The following is a 21,966-nucleotide window of genomic DNA, read 5'->3' on the forward strand; positions in this document are numbered from 1 at the left end:
GAGACTTTTGACTGGTCAACTTTTTTCGACTCGTATTTACAAGCTTTATCTAATCTTATCATTGGCAAGCAACCCTCTAACCCTCTCCCGATCTCATCGTCCTCCCTCTGACAGTCAAATTGTCAAAGATGAGCGAACGCGCCGGTCTTTACGATATCTGTGAGATTCCTCTTCTCTGGCAGGAAATTCGCTGGAGTAGCTGATGAGCTTCAAATAGCCAAACCACGGTTTGACCTTGCGTCCTACGGTATGTCATCTACAGCTCTTCTCTTGAAGTTTCAATAGCTCTCTGCATGCTGATCATGCCCATATATCCCATCGATAGGCGGCAGACTGGCGTACTTCTATTCCACCACCTCACCTTTAACACTGCTTGCTTCCTCTGCGCAACTCGAACAGGCCCAGAGAGATGTCACTCACTTCGAAAGCAAGATCAAGGAAGCTGGAAGACAGGGATACTGGGTGAACTCGCAGCAGAAAGAGGTCTATGATAATGCCAAGCAATGTACGTTGTTACACATTCAGCCTTGCGCCTGGTGTCGATGAGTGAATGGACAAAATGCTGATCGATAGGAGATCAGTGGTCAACTCGTCTATCCACCCCGATACGGGTAAACCCGTTCCCCTGCCATTCAGAATGTCTGCTTTCGTGCCCACCAATTTGATGTGAGCTATGTCCCATTTACTGCGCTTGCGGAGCTGATCATGCGTATTTGATCAGAATATGCGTTAGTTGGTAGTTGAATGGAGGTTTCAATTCGAACCTTTAGCTAATGTTGAAATGACAGGCTGGTATGCTCATGCCTAATGCTAGTCTGAAGAGTGTGATCTTCTGGCAATGGGCGAATCAGACTTTGAACGTAGCAGTGAGTCGATAATTGCCTCACGCGATTCTAGGAAGGCGTTTGACTGACACTTCACATCAGGTCAATTTCAGTAATGCCAACAAGTCAATCGAGATGACACCTCAAGAAATAGGAACAGGCAAGCTACTCAGCGACCGTTCACTGGACCTGTAGCTAATGCGTTGATGCAGCATACGTGGCCGCGACGTTCACATCGGTGGTATTGGCTGTATCCTTGAGTCGGCTGGTACCTAGATTACGAGTTGCACCAGCTACGAAGGAGATCTTGGGTAAATTGGTACCCTTCGCCAGTGTAGCTTCGGCGGGAGTAGTCAAGTAAGTCACGGTTTTGCTCTCATACCATTCATCCTAATACATTTTCATGGTCTTTTTGATGATTGATGATGCTGCTTGCGATGTAAGCGTCATTGCTGATCTGATGTGCCGTTTGAAAAAACAGCATCTCCTGCATACGATGGAAAGAAATGAGGGACGGCGTGGAAGTGTTCAAGCTCACTAAAGATCCAGTGGACGGTACGGAGCAGAAAGAGATACTTGGAAAATCACCGAAAGCAGGCCAGATGGCCGTCATGCAAAGTGCAGCCAGTAGGGTGTTCACCAATGTGTACGTCGCTCCACCTGACACTTGTCTGGTTGTTCTGCTCCTTCTTCGATTCTTCTTGAGGTCTTTAGGCTGATTATAGATCTTTGTTTGGGTAGACCGACACTCATTCTCCCACCAATGATTATGACCCTGTTGACTCGTCGAGGGGCCTTTACCGGCCCACGAGGTAATTTAGTGTCGAATGTCACCCAATTGACGCTTATTGGGTTGTCGTTGGGATTGTTCTTGCCTCCTGCCATCGCTTATTTCCCGCAAAAGGCTGAGACGCAACCTTCGAAATTGGAGAATAGATTCAAGGAGTACGAGGGACCAGTGTACTTCAACAAAGGACTCTAATGTGGAAACCTCGCTTATGCGGGCAGGATATACTGAATAGATGGTAGATGGGATAGACGGAGACGAACGAGTCCGAGCCCTGGAAATCATCAGTCACACAAATACACGCGCACACATCCATCCTTGCATGTATACAAACAATCATCATCCTCTCGACCCACACATGCACGGACCTTCCGATGGGGTCTGACCGTAACCGAGACTTTCCTTCTATGCTTACATGTCCGTTGCCTCCGAATTAAAACCTCGGGGCGATGCGCTTCATGTACAGTATTCCAACGGCACACGCACACAAGTTATATCTCATACACATCCTCACTCCCTTCGCATGAGCATGTGTTCTGTCTTAGATCGACCCTACCTTTCATCCATCAACAAACGTCTTCGCGTCCTTATACCTCTCCCAATCAAGTAAAGGAATACAAGCTGGCGTAGGTATGAAACCCTACTAAATCTGTTAAATGAATTCGTACGTGCGTACTAATACACTAAGGACGTCCTTCTTACTTCTTTATTCGGTTGACCAGAAGTCCAATACGAGTAATATACAATGCTGAACATCCATTTTCATCCGAGTCGTATACTTGTCCAATGTCTTACGAAGGGGATACGATGTTTGGTCGCAATTCTACTGATCCCCTTCCTGTTTGTTGTCGTTCTCGGTATTCGAGTCCAAGGATCTATTGATATTCTGTTACTGATACGGCGGATTGATCTCCTCTGAGGGTCTGACGTTCTATATTATATAATACAGATAAAAAAACGCACAATCGGCACAGAAGAGCTGAGAGGTACAGAAACGATATGGAATTGACTGAAGAGAACGCTCAAGCGGGAGATAAAGCATATTTGGATTTAGTACTTCTCCAAGCATTAGGATCGGATAGGATCACCCTGATTGTGAGTCTCGCATTCCTATCCCGATCAATGATCGATAGAATCCGTAAGGAAATGAGGGGCTGATGAGCCGTTTGGAATTCATAGTGGTGCTCGACGTGGAGCTTGATCGTCCAAGCTTCGTTACTGGGATTTGCGATATCGAAAATATGGCGGATCGTATTTTCATACGACAGAAAACGGATTGCAAAGGTGGATCTGGGATGTATAGGGTTTGGGTTGGCATTAGTGATGTGAGTCCTTGCATTCGCCTCAATTCACCAAACGAGCCTTTCATTCATCTCTGGTAGATCGAGTCAGTCCGCAATTCGAGAGCTCTTGAAGGATCAATATAGCTGAAGATGACATATCGTTGACTCGAAGCTGTTCGTAGTGCGCAATTCGGGGTCAATGTCAATCAGACATACCGAATCACGTTCATGTCCAATTACTCCAGTATAGCCATTCTGGATTCTAGGTTGAACATGGTACCTATAGTATCGAGTGGAGTGTTGGGGTTGATGAGTGCGGGATACGGACTAAGGCAATTGTGGACGGTCAGTCTTCATCATATGATTCGGCCGTGAATATACACACCCTTGTCCTTCGGAAAAATAGGACCCATTCACTGACATACTATCAAAACAGCTCGACGGCAGGAAAGGGATGATATTGCCTTTCGTACTGGCCAACCTGATATCTTTGGGACTGGTCATTACTCTAGCCATCTTGAGTTATCAGATGCCAGCGGCGTCGGTGTCTACATTATACGTAGTGAAAGATTGGATTAAGAAGCATGGAATCCTGTTCAGAGTTTGGGTGACTTTGAATTTAATGACCAATGGAGGCTTGTGGATCGCTCGTGAGTTATTGCCTTTTACTATACCAGCTCTTGCCGGACTGATGAGTGCGATACATAGTCACTTGGAACCTACGAAGGAGCAAGGAGCATACTATCGATGTTAAGCGGAAAGCCAGGACAATCTGCCATGCTTTGTAAGTCCCAAGTCCAGCTCAACGTGATTTCATTAGCATATCTCAAAAGTGGACAGCTGCCTTAGGAGAGCTGACGCGTTCTCGTTCGCTCTCACATCGTAGTATTCTCCCTGTTCTCGACCTGGCGATCTTGCTCATTTACAGCTGTATCGAAATACCTTCTTTGGGTAAGCCGAGCTCCGTACCCTTTCCCCCTTTTCCCTTTTCATCACATCGCATCTATTAAGACGCTCACTTTAGACTCTTGTCGCTAACGATACCATCCATGCTATCAATGCACCATAGCCAATGCCTCAAGACCCATCATAGCGTCGCTTTCTCCCGCGCATCTGATATGCCTCTTATACCTCCTAGATCTAAAGAGAGCCGCGAATACATCTGACGAACAAGGGGATCTTTATTTACCGGAATCGTCTTCGGTGTATTACAAATCCCCGCCAATCTCCAAAAAGGGTCTGATACCATATTGTGATGCTTACAGCACATACACAACGTCCACCGCAAGTGCCAGCGCAAGTGGGAGTGGTGGAAGTAGGAGTGTCAGAACCGGGAAAGGGGCTTTGCATGAGGGCAGTGTACGAGTGATTATTGATAAACACGTTTCAGAGGTAAGTGACCTTTCCTCGCCTGTCAGTCCGCCCGGGTTACCGGGGTATAGCTGTGTTGAGCTGTACACAACGCGTTCGCTGATAGTCTCGGAACCAACCGCAGAAGCAGAAAGGAACACAGGCCACGCATATTCCAGCGCCGCCCTCAGCGTACACATATGGCGAAGGAGGACGCAATAGTAGATCAGTCTCACGATCAGTCTCACGAGCGCATACTCGACACATCTCTTCTCCGTTGGCTACGCCAGTAAATTCGAACTATCATGATGTGTCACTTTCACTCATAGCTGTAAGCCATCATCTCTACTGTTCGACTGATCTTGGCTTTTCGGTATTCATCATCCTTGATAATCGCTGATATATCATTCTTCTTCTGCGTGATAGCCGTTCAGTGAATGGACGGAATAGGATCCGAATAACAGATCCTTGACCTCATCCGCATTTGTGAATCACAACAACGTTGACGACCAAATGAGATATGCTAGCGATAGCGATGGCGATGATGGTGGGGACGGAGATAGAGCGAGTTACAAATCTGCTGTACCCTCCGGAAAGACTTTGCTGAGGACCAAATCTGAGAGGTCGAAGAAAGACAGAGGGATCGTCCTGGATCACGAGGGCTGGAATAGGATCAATGTAGATCCTCCTTTTGCCGTACCGATACCGGTACCAGTACCCGCACCTGAACGGATACCGTCCATGAACTCAATCGAGTTGAAGGGACAGTCGACGCAAAGCAGGACGTGAATTGTGGAGGAAGGTCATCGCTTGATGATCTGTCTGCCAATTGTGTGAATATTGGGTTCGGTCGATGTCTGTTCATTCCTAAGCGTATGCGTGTCATTTCTGTCGATAGTCATCCTGTGTATATAGGCAAATAGAACACATCACATCGTACTTCTCGTGAAGGGTGGGAATGCTACATCAACAAGATTTTAGGAATGTGCATATCAAAAGAGTCTGCCTGTGCACCTGCTGCTTTTCATGAGAATGCCACTATTGAGCATTGAGCGAAAGTACCTGTAGGGCCTACTATCGTTTCAATGCAGCGTTCAAGTCGGGAAAAATTGTTGCGGGTTAACGTACATGTCGCACAGGTCCACCGATAGCCTGAGCTAATATTCGAAAATCTGGAATAAAAAGGCTAAAACAGACGAAATGACGCGATTCAAGTCAATCATCTCGTCCGCTTCTTTCATTAAATTTGATCTTAGCTTCTGCCCCAGTTTTCCGATTCCTTCGAGGTTATTACGTTGCCTCGAAATCTGGCGGATATCTTCCATTGCCGCATGAACTGAAAATACCCAAAGATCCTTTCAACAAAATGGAGAGTTTTCGTCTTTTATTCATCAGATTAATAAATTCGAGTCTAACTTCAGACACTTGTGCTAGATGATCCTACAGCATCGGGTCATCTTCCCTCACTTTTGCTACATGTTACTGTCAAGTATATCCGTCCAGCTTTTCTAGACTCGCACATGAGGCATATTTCTATGCAATGCATGCAGCCATTGACACGTTACTCGTATGATAGGCAAAAGGCCGGTAGAGGCGGAAAGAGCGATCGGATGTAAAGGCAGCTAAAAATGTACAACATGCCCCACGGAAATTTTCTCACCCAAGAACAAGGGAAGGTTGACGCCTCCTGAACCTTATCAAAGCCTTTTTCTCCTTTTTTCCCTGTCCGAGAGTAGTGCGGTATCAGCTCTACCATCATCGATTTGGCTCAATTGGCGACACGACAAAAACCCCCGAGCAGCGGAACTGATTATCCAGTTTTAAGCTTGCACTCTTTTCACTCGGCGTGTCACGACCTGGCCCGGTTCCAGGAAGCGGACGATCGGGGAAGCCGCTTTCCGCATTATCTTTCTCTGCGGGATGCCATCAGCCGCGACTGAGCTTCAGATTCTCTCAACCAATCCTTGGGCGCTTTGACGGAGAAGTGATAGGTGAATTAGTATGGACAGAAAGTGTCTTTACGGCAATTTGGACATTTGTATTATTTAGATCAGGTCTAGAGGAGCTCGGTTAGTAAAAATTACAGGATCCCGACAAACACTACATGCTAAGCCTTAAGGTACGGCTGTACGGCTGTACGGCTGCTTGTTCCTTCTATGGGTATTCGATTTGTACAGGAAGAAGAGAGAAGGAAGAAATAATCAATAATACACCTGCAGGCGGATGTACTTTTTGATTGGGCATCCGTGCTATCTTAAGACGCGATGAGCAGAAAGAAGAATTCGAATATGACAACTTGACATTGAGCGATCTGATTACGGTCCTTTTTGGTTGTTTTCGTGTTACTCGTAATCTTACATTCCTTTGGGATCATTGGTTATTTCCCCACTCTACAATACCTGACAACCATCACATACGATCGAAGAGATAGAAAGATACCTTTCGACACTAAGCACAACCCCCCGTACCATAGACAGACACGGACGCACTTGCACTCCATACCCTACCTGACGATCAATTGCCGCCTCACCCTCATTGCCCTTTCCTTCCTTCGGATCGAAAATCAGCCATTAAGTGAAGAGAGGGAGTTTGGGCAAGAGATCACTACAATCAAGGTGAGTGATCAGCCCTCGTTACCAGGTCTATGATACGCCTAGACCTGGACCTAGACCATCACTTTGTACACACAAAGCCTGGTGCATGTTTAGATGTGCAAGTTGGTAGTCGGTCAAATTGCGAGATTTTGGATCAACACCACGTTGCTTGGAATTCCTTATACTTCCGATACTGCCATGAGTGAACTTCGCACTTCATTTCGAACCTTTTAACCGGAATCTCTTCCTTCAAGCTTTTGATTGTGTGTTAAAAAGACCAATACCACAACAACAACAACAACAACTACACAAGCTAATGCTCTTCTTCTCAACTTGGTCTGACCATAGATCTCATTCCCGCTTTACGCCTCGAGAACGAAAATTTAAATTCTGCATACATACGCAGAATCTCCTTTCGCATTAGTATAGGATCAAAACGCCCTTCCGTCCGACCGAAGTCAACCTGACCCACCTATCCCTGTGCGGATGAAACGAAACTACCGCGACTAAACTCGACCTACGTCCTTCTGGCCGTTCCCTTCCCCCCCCTAATCTCCACAATGCACCGAAATAATAGTTATAGTAGTCATCCTGATGATCATCCTTCGACTTCTTCAAGATACCCACCACCTCCACCACCACCTTTATCTTCTCTCAATGGTGCGTCTGGTCCAGCAGCATCAGGTCGACCATCCACTTCTTTCTATCTACCCCCTCCTATACCTTCAGCGAAGTCACCGATGAATCATTCGTTTGGCGGATCACCAGGTTACGGAAGGGACAATCACGCTCAGTCACCTAGCGGCGGACATACGGATCCTCAAAGTTGGGCTTCGAACGGTTTAGATAGACCTTCATCATCCAGAGCAAAATCTTCATCAGGTTGGAATCCGTCAAATTCTGGCCCTTCACCTAGAGATACAAGCGGGAACAGATTGCCCCCCTTAGCAGATTTACAGCATCCGAGCTCGAGATCGCATCCTCCAGGCTGGGACGTGCCGTCACCTGGATCATACACAATGTCTAACGCAAGAGGTTCAGGCTCAACCTCAGTCTCATCCCATTATCAACACCCACACCAACAACAACAGCAAAATTACCATCATCAACACTCTCCTTCGTACAGAGATTCACCTTCGAAGCCACCTCATCTGATCACTCCCGTCACTAGCAGCCATGGCCCTCATTGGGCCGTAGACAACAGGGAGATGTCGCCCGGAATGAGCAGGAGGGAAAGTATCGTATCGCAAGCCTCCGCACCTGCGCGCGGTAGTCATTTCGAGGACTCGCCAACAATCGAAGAATCCGCTCCAACATCCCAAAGTAACAGCAAGGGCAAACACGCTGCGCCCTCTTCTGGGAAGGAAGACAACGAAGGCGGGTCCCAGGCACAGAAGAAGAAGAAAAGGAGAGTAGCCCTGTCATGCGCGGAATGCGCAAAGAGGAAACAGAAGTGTAATAGGGAGACGCCATGCCAACATTGCGTTGCTAGACGAGTGCCGGAGTTATGCGTACCGTACTCTAGACCGGCTACGCCACCTGGAGGCAAAGGAATCAAGACTGAGATCACCTCTGCAAAACCATCACCCAGCACGGCTCGGAAAGACGGCGAGAACCCTCCGACAGTCGTGGTCGCTCAGACAACAACGAGCAGACCGCCATCTATGTTGCCCACCATCAGTGTTAGAGTCGCTAGATTAGAAGCTATGGTGAATGCTGTAGTGAACAGGGTGGAAGGAGTAGAAGGAAAAGCTCTGAGGGACTGGAGAATAAGTGAGTCCGACTACGGGTAATGTCCTGCCCAAGGACCATATAACATTCTAAATTGATTTTCTGGTAGACCATGCACCTGCTACCACCCCTCCGCCTTTATCAGCTGAACTCCCGCCCGATTCGGAAGACGAGAAGAAGATAGACAGTAGTAGACCTGAGACTTCATCTACGCTGTCGAGGAAAGAACGTTCGGTAGAATGGGATGAAGATAATGGGCCTGGCAGTGAAGATGCTGTAGTCGGTGGATTAGATAGGGAGACAGGAGTACGAAATCCTTTGCCGCAATCGGTGAGCTAGATCGACTGATTGACCCGGTCTCGCTGCTGATAAGGGTCTCTCTGTCTTAGCTACATGACACTGGACCCGTACCTTTGGGTTTAGATTATCACGGAACTCCCGCTGAACAGCTATCGAAATTGTTCAATGACTGCGGTCTCAATCCGGCGAAAGTGAGTAAACTGTATACTTCACCCTGACAATGCCCGAGACTTCGACTGATACCCTCGTAATATAGATGACCAAGCTGTTGAAGGATCTGCCGCCTCGAGATTTAGCAGAAAAGATTACGCAGTGGTTCTTCGAGAAGGTCAATTATGTCAGATACCCCATCGATGAACATCTGTTCCGAATTGGTGAGTGGACTGACTCTGGCTGCCCGACGTGCTTCTCAATCAATTTCGACGTGGACCTGCGAGCTGATAGGGTTCACATCGGATAGCTGTTGAATCTGTCTATGCTAAGAACAGCGGCGCAGGAGCCGTACTAGCTCTACCACTTGTATTCATTGTTTTCGCGCTTTCCACCAGAGTAGCGCCGGACGAACTCGTCGGGGATGAGCAGGAGAAACGACTGACCAGTCTGAGGTATTACTGGAACTGTGAGTCTGAGTACCTGACGATGTTTGGGATTGATGACAATGACATGCCAAGCTGATTTGGCTTCCCTCCAGCCAAAACTGCCATCAACATCGCCAGTGCAGTGAAATCTGAAAATCTACATCTAGTTGAAACGCGAATCTGTGTGAGTCCCATTGGAGTGATTAGGTTTGATCGATACAGTAGACTGATGTGCATCATACGATAGACTGGATTGTATCTCGTCCTCATGCACGAAAGACGATTAGCGGAAGGATGGGCAGAATTCCGATATGCTCTCACCATGGGTCAGGCTTTAGGTCTTCACCGGGACGGCACGAAGCTAGGACTTGACCCATACGTCACCGAGTACAGAAGAAGACTCTGGTCTTACCTCATCCATGCGGACGCTACCTATTCTTGTCTTCTGGGTAGACCAACAGCGATTGACGTCAATTTCGCCGATACCTTGTGAGTTCAGACAAAGACATGTACAATTGGCAGATGTGCGTCCGGATCTGATTGGCAATCCTTTCCGCTTTAGGTCCCCGTCGAATATCGATTTGAGTGCATTGAGAGAAAACAAGAAAGCTGTACCTCAACCAATGACCGAACCGACTTTCGCGACCTACTTGATCCTTCGAGGGGGATTAGGCCGAATCGTCGCCAAAGTCACACAGCACTTCCAGAGGCTCTCAGGCCAAAATTCTTCTTACAAGGATGTCGAAGCGCTGGATGCGGAATTCAAGCAATTCGTCGACAGTTTACCGCCTACCTATAAAATGTTGACTCCTGATAAATCGTATGATAAAAGTGAGTTTCGTCCTACCTCCCTGTCCCCTGGCCCAAGTGGCGACTATAGTATACTTTATGCTAATGAGGGTCTCTTGAGCAGAATTGTGGTTCTTGCCTATTCATAGATACTATATTCAGACCGAGATTTTGCATTTCACTATCATATTGCACGTAAGCAATCATTGTTCCGCCTTTTGACCGACTTGATCGAGTGCTGATGAACGTGCTTCAGCGACCGTGGTTACTACGTAAATTACGAAGTTCGAGATATGCTTTGTCCCGACAAGCTTGTTTCGATGCCGCCATCAAGGACTACAAATTGGTATGTCAAAACGGCCGCCAAATCTGGGATACGAGCTCATCCGTTCGTTTTTACTGCACACAGCGACAGATGTTCAAAGTCGACTGTCCGGATTTCTTCGAGACGCTCTTAGGTGGATCTTTCCGAGAATTCGTGGGTCTCACAGCTCCGGACACTTTTAGGCCATTCGACTTGCCACTGACTATCCTCATTCTACGTAGAACGTCGCCATGATCGCTGGAATAAGCATCATCATCGACCCAGTAAGTCGCATCTAACCGCCCTGATGGCCAACAGACTCAGACTGCTGACACAAGGCCTCACAATAGCGAGCATCCCGAGCAGCGGAAATGAAGCAGATCATCCAGAGCTTCATGGAGCAACATCCTCATGATCCGAAAATGGATGATTTCTCCCAGAAAGAGGCTGCCATTGTGAGTTGCCAAGCAAAGCTTACTGGATACAGCGAAGCTGAAAGGGCACATGCGATTATAGATATATACATTGCATCAACGAGCACAACAGATGGAATCCCAAAGACTGGCCAAGAAATCGATAACTTCTCATTCCGGTCGACTATCTGTGGACAACACCTCTTTCGAACGATCGACATCCAAGCCTCCATCGGGATCATCTATGGGTGCTCCACCAAACCCAACTCCGCCTCATTCGAGTGATGGCAGCGGAGGACCGCGGAATGCCCCTTTACCAGCTATTTCACCGCAGAGTTTCGTCCGAGCTAGTCCGTATAACACGAGTTTGGGACCGACGCCTCCTGGGATGGGTACCAGTCCGGAAGAAGACCATCCTCAGCGATTGTGAGTCTTGTTGATGTTTTACCTATTCAGATATAATGAGATTGTACTAATTTTGGTTGACTGTCAGGTTGGACCACTGGTTGCAATCGAACACCTTCTTCGGTCCTGGGACGGAAGGACCGAATTTCGGTGTCGGATTATATCAACAACAACCTCTTCAACTATCTTCTACGCGTAACAACTCTCTGACGGGGATTGATCCATTGACTAACCCGAATGCACAAGCCATCAATTTCAATGTTGATCCTTCTCAAGCTCACTTGCCGCAAGATGGAACACCATATACCGTTAATCCTGGATTTGTTGACGGAGGTTTCGGTAGTACTGCGGATACGGGACCTATGGGCTGGATGGACCCTTCTTTAGCTTCAAGTGGTCCGATGATGGGAACGTTCTCTTCTCAACCATTACCCCAATCGCAATCACAATCGCAACAACAAGCAATGACGAATGGCAATGGTGGACCGATGCAAATGGATATGATGGGTATGGGACCGCCGATGGATAACATGTTGACGATGAATAATGGTGGAGTAGCCGGGATTGGACAAGGATTGATTGCGCAGAATCAGGGCGGTAATAGTTCACAATATTGGAATGCTCTTATCGATGGTGAGTCCGCCATTCTGTCTGGGCATTCGTCATCGTCGTTGTCTCCCTCCCCCGCTCCCTCGCATCTGATCTTGACATTGAAACTGTCCATGATGTGTCAGTGGAAAGTGAGCATAGCTGATCGATATTATACCTTGGTCTTAGGTATTGTCACTGGCTTGCCGACTTATGATGCGAATTTGGGCAGTACCAGCATGTGATCCAGACGTACAACATTCAACTAAATGGTATGATGCCTTGATGTCTTCAATTGCGTGAAGTCGCGGAAGACTCAAGTGAGGTAGATGGACTCCTGGGAAGAGTGCGAAGATAGTGGACTGATGTGATCTGAATAGTCTGCATATCCATACTCATACATTTATACATTTACACATCTATACTGCATTCTACTTAGCTCATCATCACTATAAGACATCTGCCGACTTATCATAAGCCATCGATCTACTTATCATAGGATGCATACAAGACAAGATCTCTTGCTGTATGTATGGAGAATCGTGGAAGTCTCATTCGAGCTCTGCATCTTTTACATTCATAACTCAGACCTCAAACCTGTGTCGCAGGATTCAAATTTCAACTCAGTGCATAGCATTTTTACCGAATCTAGTAAGCCCAGCCGTGGAGGCCAGGTCGGCTCGGCTATGTGCAGGCACGAATTCAACGATTCAACGGCCCCCGCCCGAAACCCAGGTAGATCCGGGGCGGTGACATCACACCGTTTTTAGTTTTACACACTCCCCGTCAATCGGTCACGGGCAGGGTATCCGCATCAAGCTTAAGCAAAGAGAGTGTGCAAGTACTCGTGTGCTAAGGTGCTAACAACTACGAGTACGATTCCTGCATGAATGAATGCTCTGGCTGTACTCGCAAGTCTTATAATCAGTCATCCTTTCAGTACTTCTGACTTCTGGCTTCTTTTTACTCATTCTTCGATTGCGCATTGCGATTCTTGGTCCTGAGTCGACGAAACGGTCTGATAGCTTTCCTTGCCATCCGCTAGATTGGACTTCGGCACTGAAAAGATTAGAGTGAACCGGTTTTCAAGTTCGCATACAAACGAAACAAGATGAAGTGGACCACCCTCATCCCGCTTCTTCCTCTCATTCTAGCTGCTCCAGCTCCAGCTCCGCAAGAAGCAGATCCCTCGGCATCTGCTGCTACGGTCGCCAGCGATATCACCTCCACAGCGTCTGCTTCTGCTTCTGCGGCAGCTGCAACGGCAACAGGAAGTGCAGCTTCGGTATTGTCCAACGCTACAGCAACAGCGACAGCAACAGCAACAGCAACAGCAACAGGGGGATCATCAACAGCTACAGGCAATACGACTTTCATCCCCCCTCCTTCGAGCCCTAGTCAAGCTGCTAATCCCAGTGTAACCATTTACCCGGATACATCCAATGGAACGCCCGTGCAGATTACAGGTCTGAGTTATCCTCAATTCGGACAGGATGCGTATCTCGGTATTCCCTACGCATTACCACGTACGTCTTCTTATCTGTCTCACTTTATTATCATTCAGTCGTCTTTACGCCCTTCATTCCGCATGCCATGCTTCGGCTGAAGGTATTTCCCCGGTCATTACATATATGACAATGATTGTCGATCTTCCCTCCATGACTAACATTCCCCTCTTGACATGTGAAATTTAAGTGACTGACTGACTTTAATTCTATTAATTGCATCCACTAGCCACCGGCGATCGACGATTCGAAGCTCCGCAAAGCTACATCTACAATTTCTCTGTCACCGCCGAAACGCCACCGCCGGCTTGTCTCCAAGCTCCGACCAGCACCAACGAGACTCAGTCGGAAGATTGTCTGTATTTGAACGTGATATCTCCTCAAGGTGCCAATGCACAGACGACTTGGTTACCTGTCATGGTCTGGGTGTAAGTCGTTTCCGTTTCCGACCCTGCTCGTCCCATTTCTACCGGTTCCACTCGACCCATTGTTGTTGCGCGATGACCGAGACTGATATCTGGCTTATTCTGCGTTTCTTGCGCGATATCAGGTACGGCGGAAGTTTCACTAGTGGTTCAGCGAATATATATAATGCTACCCTCCTCGAAGCTTTCGCAGAGAAGACCGTGAGTGTCCTTATAATCACGTGTATTCAGTCTGACTACAAGACACTGATTGTCTGCGTCTTTCGTTTGGATTGCTTAGGGTCGTCCATTCATCTTCGTGGCCCTCAATTACCGACTCGGTACTTTCGGTTGGCCGTAAGTACTGTGTCTATCGCAATATGACACTATGCTGACTCCGTCATCCTGCTCACTTGCAGATCCGGTTCGGGCTTCGCTGAGAACGGTGCTGCCAATCTTGGTCTGAAAGATATCAAGAAGGGATTGGAATGGGTTCACGAGAACATCTGGGCTTTCGGAGGAAACCCAGACCAGGTGAGTCAATTATCAACCAGACACTAATACCTTGTTGGACTATCTGGCTTGAATACAATGGCTGATGCGAGCTTCAACATACATAGGTCACGGTGTTCGGTGAATCTGCTGGAGCGATTGCTATCTCCCTTTTGTACCTCGACGAGAATATCAACACCTTCAAAGGGGCAATCATGGAATCAGGGGCTCAATCTACCACCCCGATCGGTCCGACAGCCTCGACCTGGGAAGATGCCTACCAGTATCTACTTCAAGTCACCAACTGTTCAGCTCAAGCGCCTGCTGCTGTAGCCCCATCAGCCAATTCCACCTCTTCCTCTGGTGATGCAGATGCAAATGCCAATGCCACCGCGCCAATCGCCAACTCTACTACGTCCACCCCGTCGTCATCATCAAACTCCAGCGGTTTGACAGGGTATGAATGCTTGAAGGCCCTTCCTGCCGAAGCGTTACTGCAAGGTCAATTGACGGTCAAGAAGAACATCTTGTTCTCTGGATTCATTTACGCGCCAACTATTGATGGGGATCTCATCCCTGATTCACCCCACACGTTATTATCGGAGGGTAAATTCGCCAAAATCCCCTTCATATCTGGAAACAACAAGGACGAAGGTACTGCCTTTGTCCCCTCTCTCGTCAACTCTACTGCTTTGGCCGCGCAGTACATTGGCATTCTCGAACCGATCGATCCCGATAACGCGACTATCGCACAATTGTTCAGCTTGTACCCCGATGTCCCCGCTCTCGGCTCACCCTTCGATACAGGCAATGAGACCTTTGGCAGAGCATCAGCTTATAAGCAGGTATCTGCGATCTTGGGAGATGCTCAGTTCCAAGCTAATCGACGATACTTCTTACAACAAGCTAATGCCCATGGATTGGACCAGACATGGTCATACCAATTCGAACAGCTCACTCCGGGAGCTAACCCTTCTTTGGGCGTGTTCCACGGAAGTGAGATCCCATATGTGTACGGAGCCGCGATCCCAGGGATAGACTTGTCGTTAGGTGGTTTCGGAGGTAATTATACGGCGGAGGATCAACAACTATCTTACACTATGATGGACTATTGGTTGAACTTTGCTTATTATACCAACCCTAATTCACCATCCGGTATGAGCGCTACCGGTTCCAACTCGACTTCGACTGATTGGCCAACATATACCGACTCGAAGAATATCTTGAGGTTGAAGGCGGACAATGTGACTGTGTTCACGGATGATTATAGGGAACAACAGATGGAGTTCTTCTTGAGTAATCCGAAGCAATTCAACTATCGAAGAGGTCTAGTCGGTGTACAGGGAGTATAGAGTGGAACCTTATAAGTTCCTCGTGTGAACTAAAATCGAAGGAAGTAGTATGATACTGTATAGTGTGGAAAATGTAAAGTAAAGTGAGCAGTCAACAAGATAAAAGTTATAATTGGACATTGTTCATTAAATGGTAGTAGTGATAAGTGATAAATATAATGCGTTATGCATACCTCTGTAATCTGCAGACTATGATCTTGTCCTTGGTCTGGTGTTCGTGTGATCAGACATAGTACAGTATATGCCTTAGCACCACTCGGACCCGTTTGATGGTTGATGCATGATGGTCTGCGCATTATGATTGTATTTGATCGTCATCACCATCACCATCAACAGTCGACGTAGACTGGACGGCATACAGTACATAGTCTGAATCATCACCTGCTCAAAGACTCCAATTGATCTTGTCAATCACTCTTTCTCATTGCTTTGCGCCTCATCCCTTATAGACTCCAAACCGACATCCCCATCGCCCCCTCGCTACACATCTGATCATCTGCACACCGTATCATCATGCTGTGGAGACCGATCATCCTCCTCCTTCCTCTTACGCTCACACTAGCATCCCCTCTCAACCTACTTCGCCTTGATACCCGCAAAGAAAAGGGAGAAGACGAGTCATCTGAAACCCATCCAATCGCGATACTTCATCCTAACAATACTCAGTGGGAAAGAACAATCACTATCAAGGGGATATACGATGAAACTTTCAACCAGGATCTGTTCCTCGGTATACCTTATGCCCAACCTCGTATGTGATACTCCTTTCCCCTTGGCTTCGGCAATACAGTGGACCATCACGCTCCCATGGGATATCACACGAGTAGGCTGATCATATCATGTGTCTCTTAATCTCTTAGCAATCGGACCATCGCGATTCAGGCCTCCAGAATCGTATGATTACAACCACTCCAACATCACGAGTATCGAGGCGCAACAACATGGTCCAGCATGTTTACAAGCTCCAAACACACTTGCGAATGGACGTTATGGGATGAGCGAAGATTGTCTTTTCCTTGACATGTATACTCCCCATCGAGATTCCGAACTCGAGAGATCACACACCAGATTGCCGGTGGTAGTATACATGTCAGTTTAGCGGTTCCTTTCTGTTCGAATGTTCGGACCACATGGAGGTGCAACACGAGCTGACGTGAGATCATGATGCTTCTTACTGTATGATGTAGTCACGGTGGAGCCTTCATCGAAGGGACGGCATCGATATATAATGGCTCGTATCTCGTCGCTCATTCACAGAAGATCGTGAGTCAGCTGAAAGTCACGGGCTGGATCGACAGGAAAGCTGATGAGAGAACAACTGGGACAGGGCAAGCCTGTCATATTTGTGGCGGTCATTTTCCGCCTCGGTATCTTCGGTTTGGGGTGAGTCGTACCTCCGAGAAGACTTGTTTGCCGATAATTACACAGTAAATCAATCTCGCTGATTCATTCAACAAGATATGGCTCCGGCTTCGCGGAAAACAAAGCTGCCAATTTGGCTTTGAGAGACATGATCGCTGCTTTACAATGGGTGAAACATCACATCAGTGGATTCGGTGGGGATCCACATAAGGTGTGTTGCGAATACAGTAATCTTCTCGGAGTAATTAAGCCGGGGCCAGTCGGTGAGGCAGAGCTAGAGCTGACAACCACATGAGCACAGGTTACGGTCTTAGGTGGATCTTCTGGTGCTGTGTCGATCTCTTTATTGTATCTCGATCCGAATTTCGACTTGTTCAGATCGGCTGTGAGTATTGTCAGTCCGCTGTTCTTGGATGAGGAGAGTCAGCTGATCGGCACGCCTCACACTTGCAGATCATGTCCTCCGGCAGCCAGAGCTCCGCCCCGACCGGTCCAACGGGTGGTACATGGGAAGACTCGTATCAACAATTACTGAATCTCACCCATTGCATATCGCCTGAACAAACGGAGAATAGCTTCGAATGTCTGAGACTACTCCCAGCAGAAACGCTTCTTGCAGCTCAATTCGCGTTGAAAAATGATGCACGATGGGCAGGAAGGTAAGTCCCTCAGTCAGCAATGATCGGATTTTGCGTTAACGTCTATTGATACGCCGTATGGTGATCCAGCTTCATCTTCGGTCAGCTTCAAGGTATCCCATTTCTAGGACAAGGTCAGCTGATAGTTATTAAATCAGCCCCAAGTATCGATGGCGATCTCATTCCGAAATCACCATACGAGCTACTCGAAGAAGGGAAATTCGCCAAGATCCCTTTCATCACTGGCACGGTCAAGGATGAGTCAGTAAAACACCTTATCACCCGAAAAGTAGAAACTGATGTGCCCTTTTTAATTCTGCATAGAGGCACAGAATTTATACCTCCGGACATCACAGGCGACCAAGTGATACCTGTCTTGGCGAGCATAGAGCCGAATGGTTTATCGATCCAATCGCAGACAGAATTAGAGCAAGCGTATCCCAATATCCCAGACGTAGGCTCGTGAGTCCGATCGGAAACTTGGCTCGTCTCGACAGCTCACATGGGTTTGATAGTCCGTTTGGTACCGGTAACGAGACGTTTGGCCTTGATCCAGCGTGAGTGTCATTCTCTTGCCCCGAACTAACACCTATTCATGTTTATAAGTTTCTCTATCCAACAGATATAAACAAGCTTCGGCCATCTTCGGAGATGTGGCTTTCCAGGCTCCTCGAAAACATTTCTTGAAGGCCGCTAATCAGTACGGCCTACATAAGGCCTGGTCTTACTCGTTCGAACAGATCAGTCCGGATAGACCATCTTATTTGGGAGGTGAGTCATCAATACGCCTGGACCCTTGCTGTTATCGAGAAAAAGCTTACATTGATCGGAATGACTAGTATCACATGCCACTGACGTACCGTATTTTCTCGGCGAGGCTAAGCCTGGTATTGGGGATGCTCATTACCAGCAGTTCAATTATACGCTTGAAGACGCTGAGCTGAGTGACGAAATGATGACTTATTGGTAAGTCCTCATGATTGTATTCGTCTTCCTTCGACATTTCAACATCTTTGGTCAACTCATCGCTCGGTTGCTGTAACGATGATGTGTTTGATCTACGAAAAGGATCAATTTCATTCACCATACAAATCCTAACCCACCTCGCAAATGGTATACCGCAAGACATCTTCCCAAATGGCCAAGGTATTCCATCGGAGGAGGGAAGAACATGATCAAGCTCAAAGCGGAACAAATTGAGGTGATTCAAGACGATTATAGGCAAGAACAAATGGATTTCTTGTATTCGCTTGCAGAAGAGTTGAATTATAAGAAGAAGAGGGAGAGTGAGCTGGATCAAGAGCAAGGGCTAGGACGAGGAGAAAACGTATCTTGTATTCGCGCTTGTGATTGAGCTATCGCGCTACACACGCACAGGTACTCTCAGCCAGGTTCTGTTATGAGACCTGTGAATGTCGATATATATTCGATCATCTATGCAATATGTCCCTGTTGAAAAGTACGATTTTCGGCTCGTTCCACCAAACGCCTGACGACATTCCGAATGTGAAGGGAGTCACCTTAGCTGTCAGGAGTGCCGTAGAATACCATACAGTAGCTTCACGACGGATGTTGAGCCATCCGCGATCAAGCATTTCAGAGTAAGAATTCAAGTCCGCGCGTTCTATTCAAATCAGTAAAGGCGAAGTCAATTGGGCCGTGGAAATTAACAAAGTCCTTGTAGACAAAAGTCCAGACATCCCGAATGCATGTCACAGTATATTGCCTATTGCCTTTGATCAGCCGAGTGAAGCGTAAGCGTAAGCGTATGAATAATGTTGAGATCCAGGTTCAATTCCAATCGAAGGTCATGCTATTTTGATGTATAGACATCACTTTTTCACAACGTTGGGGTGTTTGTGGGGATTGAATTTGAAAGAAAGGTGTTGTGGGGAGGGACGGAGAGTAGTTGTTTGGTAGTTTGGGATTTAGAGTAATCGTTGGATAAGACCTTTGGTGAAGTCGGTTGTCGTGGCGGAACCTATAAATTGTGTACAATGATTGATCAGCTCTCAGCTCTCAGCGCGTAATGTGGAGTCTTTCGCACAGGGCATAGATCGATGTATCGCCGGAGTCGGAAAGATAGGGTGACGATGGAAGATGATTAAGGCGGGTCGTCCGAGGAGTCAGATAAATCCAAAAGAACTCACCTCCCAAATCGGCAGTTCGGATCTTACCTTCCTTCACCAAGTCGTAAGTGGCTCCAGCGATCAAGTTGGCTTGCGACTCAAGACCGAGGTGTCTCAACATCATCGTGGAGGAAAGGATCAATGCTGTGGGGTTGGCCTTGTTGGTTCCCATGATATCTTTACCGACGTGTCTGCATCCAGGTTCGAAGAGGGCGTATTCCTATATTCCGATTTGGCGAGTCAGCTGTGGTTCGGATGTAAATGACAACGTTTCACTCACCCGTCCGAAGTTACATCCCGGGGTGATACCTGGTCCACCGACCAAGGCTGATCCGATGTTGGCACAGATGGTACCGTACAACTAATTGTGCGCAAATTGAGTTGACATCAGCTCCACTATCACGACATACTCCCTAGGGCTTCTGCTTCTGTCGGATAGCATTCTCGGTTTACTCACGTTAGGCTAGAACAGGCAACGGTATATTAGCCAAATTCTCGAATTCTTGCACAAAAAGAATGGAACCGACTTACCATGACCATGACGTCGAATTGTTGGGGTCTAGACACAAGTTGCATAGCGGTGTTATCGACGATCATAGCCTCGAATTTGATACCGGTGTGACCGTATTCTTGCTCTGCGATTCGTCGGCACGTGTTGAGGAAAAGACCATCACCGAGCTTCATGATGTTTGCCTTGTGGACACAGGTGACCTTCTGCGGGGGGTGTAGATGTTGTCATGACTCAGCAATCCGTTATCCACAACCCCTAATTTGTGCGGCCATGCAATCTTCTCGAACGAAGGAAGGGAAGAAAGACAAATCGGGGAAAGGATACTGACCTTTCGGTTGTTCTTGACAGCGAAATCAAACGCGAATCTAGCGATTCGTTCTGCCTTGGCTCGGGTGGAGACCTTCAAACTCTCGACTACACCGGGGTAAGATTGATGTTCCAAACCACTGTATTCTCCCTCGGTGTTTTCTCGGATGATCGCGAAGTCGACGTTGTCGTGTCTGGTTGGGAAACCGGGTAACGATTTGCAGACGACGACGGAAGCGTAGATGTCGAGTTGTTGTCGCATGGCGACGTTCCATGAGTTGTGGCCCGTTTGGTCGATTGGAGTGTAAAGGATACCTACGGGTCAAAATTGACAGCACCGATCTGAGTTAGTCGAGTTCAATTAAGGATGTATGGATGCAGACATTCAGATGGCAGTAGAAAGGGTGGTCTTGGTCTAGAAGGATGAAGAAGGACTTACCCTTCAATCCAACCTTATTCCTCTTCAAACTCTCCATAGCTTGCTGGAACAGATCATCTCCGCCGGTGGTCTCACCCGATACATCGTATTGTTCCCATTGGACGGGTACTTTGAGAGCATCGAAGATCTCTTTGACCGAGTCTGCAACTTCTTTACCGATACCATCACCTGGCACGAGGGTGACCGTGTATTTGCCTATTACAACAGGCACAATCAGTCAATTCCTCGTTTGCAATACTGGCCCCAAAATCAGAGGACAAGCTTGATTTGGACTGAGCTGAATGTCATTCAGGAGACTTGCACACGCACCACCGAATTTAGCTGGAAGCTGTAAGATTGTAAGTCACACAGGCAAGAAGTCAGTGATTGTATCCCGACCGAAGAAAACCGATATACGTTGAAGGGTAGGAGCAGGAGACTCACTCTTTTCTCGTCAACTAGAGTAGCCATAGATCGCGCGACAGGTGCTCGCTTTGATGTAGGACAAGTCCAAGTAACAGGTAGGCAGGTTCAGACGAATTAGGAGATGAAGACAAAGAGAGACGCGAAATCAGCTTAGGTAGATTCGGGAACATGGATTGCTCCACTGTGAGTTAGTTATAAAGGTGAGCTCACCTTGGAAGAAGCGGCAGCTGATCGCAGGGCTGATCCTACTGATGATCGGATTGGTGCAGAGATCATTTTTGATGATATCTTTATCGACGTTTTGAGATGATTAGGGGTATGCGTACAAGTCAAGTCGAGGTGAAAGATGGAAAAACAACTATGTATGAGGTGTGGTTTTCGTTCTTTGTTAGTTGCTTCACCAAAGGACCCTATGACTATTATGATGCCCATCTATTTATTCACGGTCCAATTCGGCCGAGTACTGCCGAGTGTCTT

At 47.4% G+C, this 21,966-nt stretch overlaps 6 protein-coding genes across 6 annotated transcripts; 5 read left to right on the forward strand and 1 right to left on the reverse strand.

The window, feature by feature from the left end:
* Window positions 1–128: 128 nt before the first annotated feature.
* On the forward strand, window positions 129–1,806 carry I303_102224 (uncharacterized protein; the record flags this gene model as incomplete). Its single annotated transcript, XM_065968496.1, has 10 exons — window positions 129–159; window positions 218–247; window positions 326–505; window positions 582–666; window positions 722–728; window positions 789–866; window positions 927–984; window positions 1,037–1,181; window positions 1,306–1,470; window positions 1,566–1,806. 10 exons carry the CDS (start codon window positions 129–131, stop codon window positions 1,804–1,806), a joined length of 1,020 nt encoding a protein of 339 aa, XP_065824568.1.
* Window positions 1,807–2,610: 804 nt separating this feature from the next.
* I303_102225 (uncharacterized protein) lies at window positions 2,611–5,033 on the forward strand (the record flags this gene model as incomplete). Its single annotated transcript, XM_018404994.1, has 9 exons — window positions 2,611–2,706; window positions 2,791–2,936; window positions 3,077–3,239; window positions 3,331–3,544; window positions 3,603–3,678; window positions 3,781–3,845; window positions 3,964–4,286; window positions 4,390–4,575; window positions 4,695–5,033. The coding sequence occupies 9 exons, from the start codon at window positions 2,611–2,613 to the stop codon at window positions 5,031–5,033; spliced, it is 1,608 nt and encodes a 535-aa protein (XP_018265275.1).
* Window positions 5,034–7,398: 2,365 nt separating this feature from the next.
* On the forward strand, window positions 7,399–12,191 carry I303_102226 (uncharacterized protein; the record flags this gene model as incomplete). Its single annotated transcript, XM_018404993.1, has 16 exons — window positions 7,399–8,611; window positions 8,679–8,899; window positions 8,959–9,060; window positions 9,126–9,243; window positions 9,330–9,488; window positions 9,561–9,631; window positions 9,695–9,936; window positions 10,010–10,278; window positions 10,361–10,431; window positions 10,493–10,582; window positions 10,646–10,714; window positions 10,783–10,824; window positions 10,891–10,995; window positions 11,057–11,379; window positions 11,447–11,991; window positions 12,136–12,191. 16 exons carry the CDS (start codon window positions 7,399–7,401, stop codon window positions 12,189–12,191), a joined length of 3,696 nt encoding a protein of 1,231 aa, XP_018265274.1.
* Window positions 12,192–13,057: 866 nt separating this feature from the next.
* On the forward strand, window positions 13,058–15,699 carry I303_102227 (uncharacterized protein; the record flags this gene model as incomplete). The annotated part of the gene is made up of 6 exons (XM_018404992.1): window positions 13,058–13,472; window positions 13,681–13,879; window positions 14,002–14,077; window positions 14,157–14,212; window positions 14,275–14,389; window positions 14,476–15,699. The coding sequence occupies 6 exons, from the start codon at window positions 13,058–13,060 to the stop codon at window positions 15,697–15,699; spliced, it is 2,085 nt and encodes a 694-aa protein (XP_018265273.1).
* Window positions 15,700–16,212: 513 nt separating this feature from the next.
* Window positions 16,213–19,053, forward strand: I303_102228 (uncharacterized protein; the record flags this gene model as incomplete). Its single annotated transcript, XM_065968497.1, has 13 exons — window positions 16,213–16,450; window positions 16,560–16,788; window positions 16,887–16,962; window positions 17,027–17,082; window positions 17,158–17,272; window positions 17,363–17,446; window positions 17,515–17,720; window positions 17,790–17,960; window positions 18,024–18,161; window positions 18,215–18,256; window positions 18,322–18,470; window positions 18,539–18,665; window positions 18,768–19,053. 13 exons carry the CDS (start codon window positions 16,213–16,215, stop codon window positions 19,051–19,053), a joined length of 1,917 nt encoding a protein of 638 aa, XP_065824569.1.
* A 574-nt stretch (window positions 19,054–19,627) lies between these two features.
* On the reverse strand, window positions 19,628–21,765 carry I303_102229 (isocitrate dehydrogenase, NAD-dependent; the record flags this gene model as incomplete). Its single annotated transcript, XM_018404990.1, has 10 exons — window positions 19,628–19,680; window positions 19,850–20,048; window positions 20,109–20,189; window positions 20,286–20,291; window positions 20,360–20,542; window positions 20,668–20,960; window positions 21,085–21,279; window positions 21,394–21,412; window positions 21,508–21,555; window positions 21,700–21,765. The coding sequence occupies 10 exons, from the start codon at window positions 21,763–21,765 to the stop codon at window positions 19,628–19,630; spliced, it is 1,143 nt and encodes a 380-aa protein (XP_018265271.1).
* Window positions 21,766–21,966: the final 201 nt, after the last annotated feature.

This window comes from Kwoniella dejecticola, chromosome 2, assembly GCF_000512565.2.
Source record: "Kwoniella dejecticola CBS 10117 chromosome 2, complete sequence".
Lineage (NCBI taxonomy): Eukaryota > Fungi > Basidiomycota > Tremellomycetes > Tremellales > Cryptococcaceae > Kwoniella > Kwoniella dejecticola.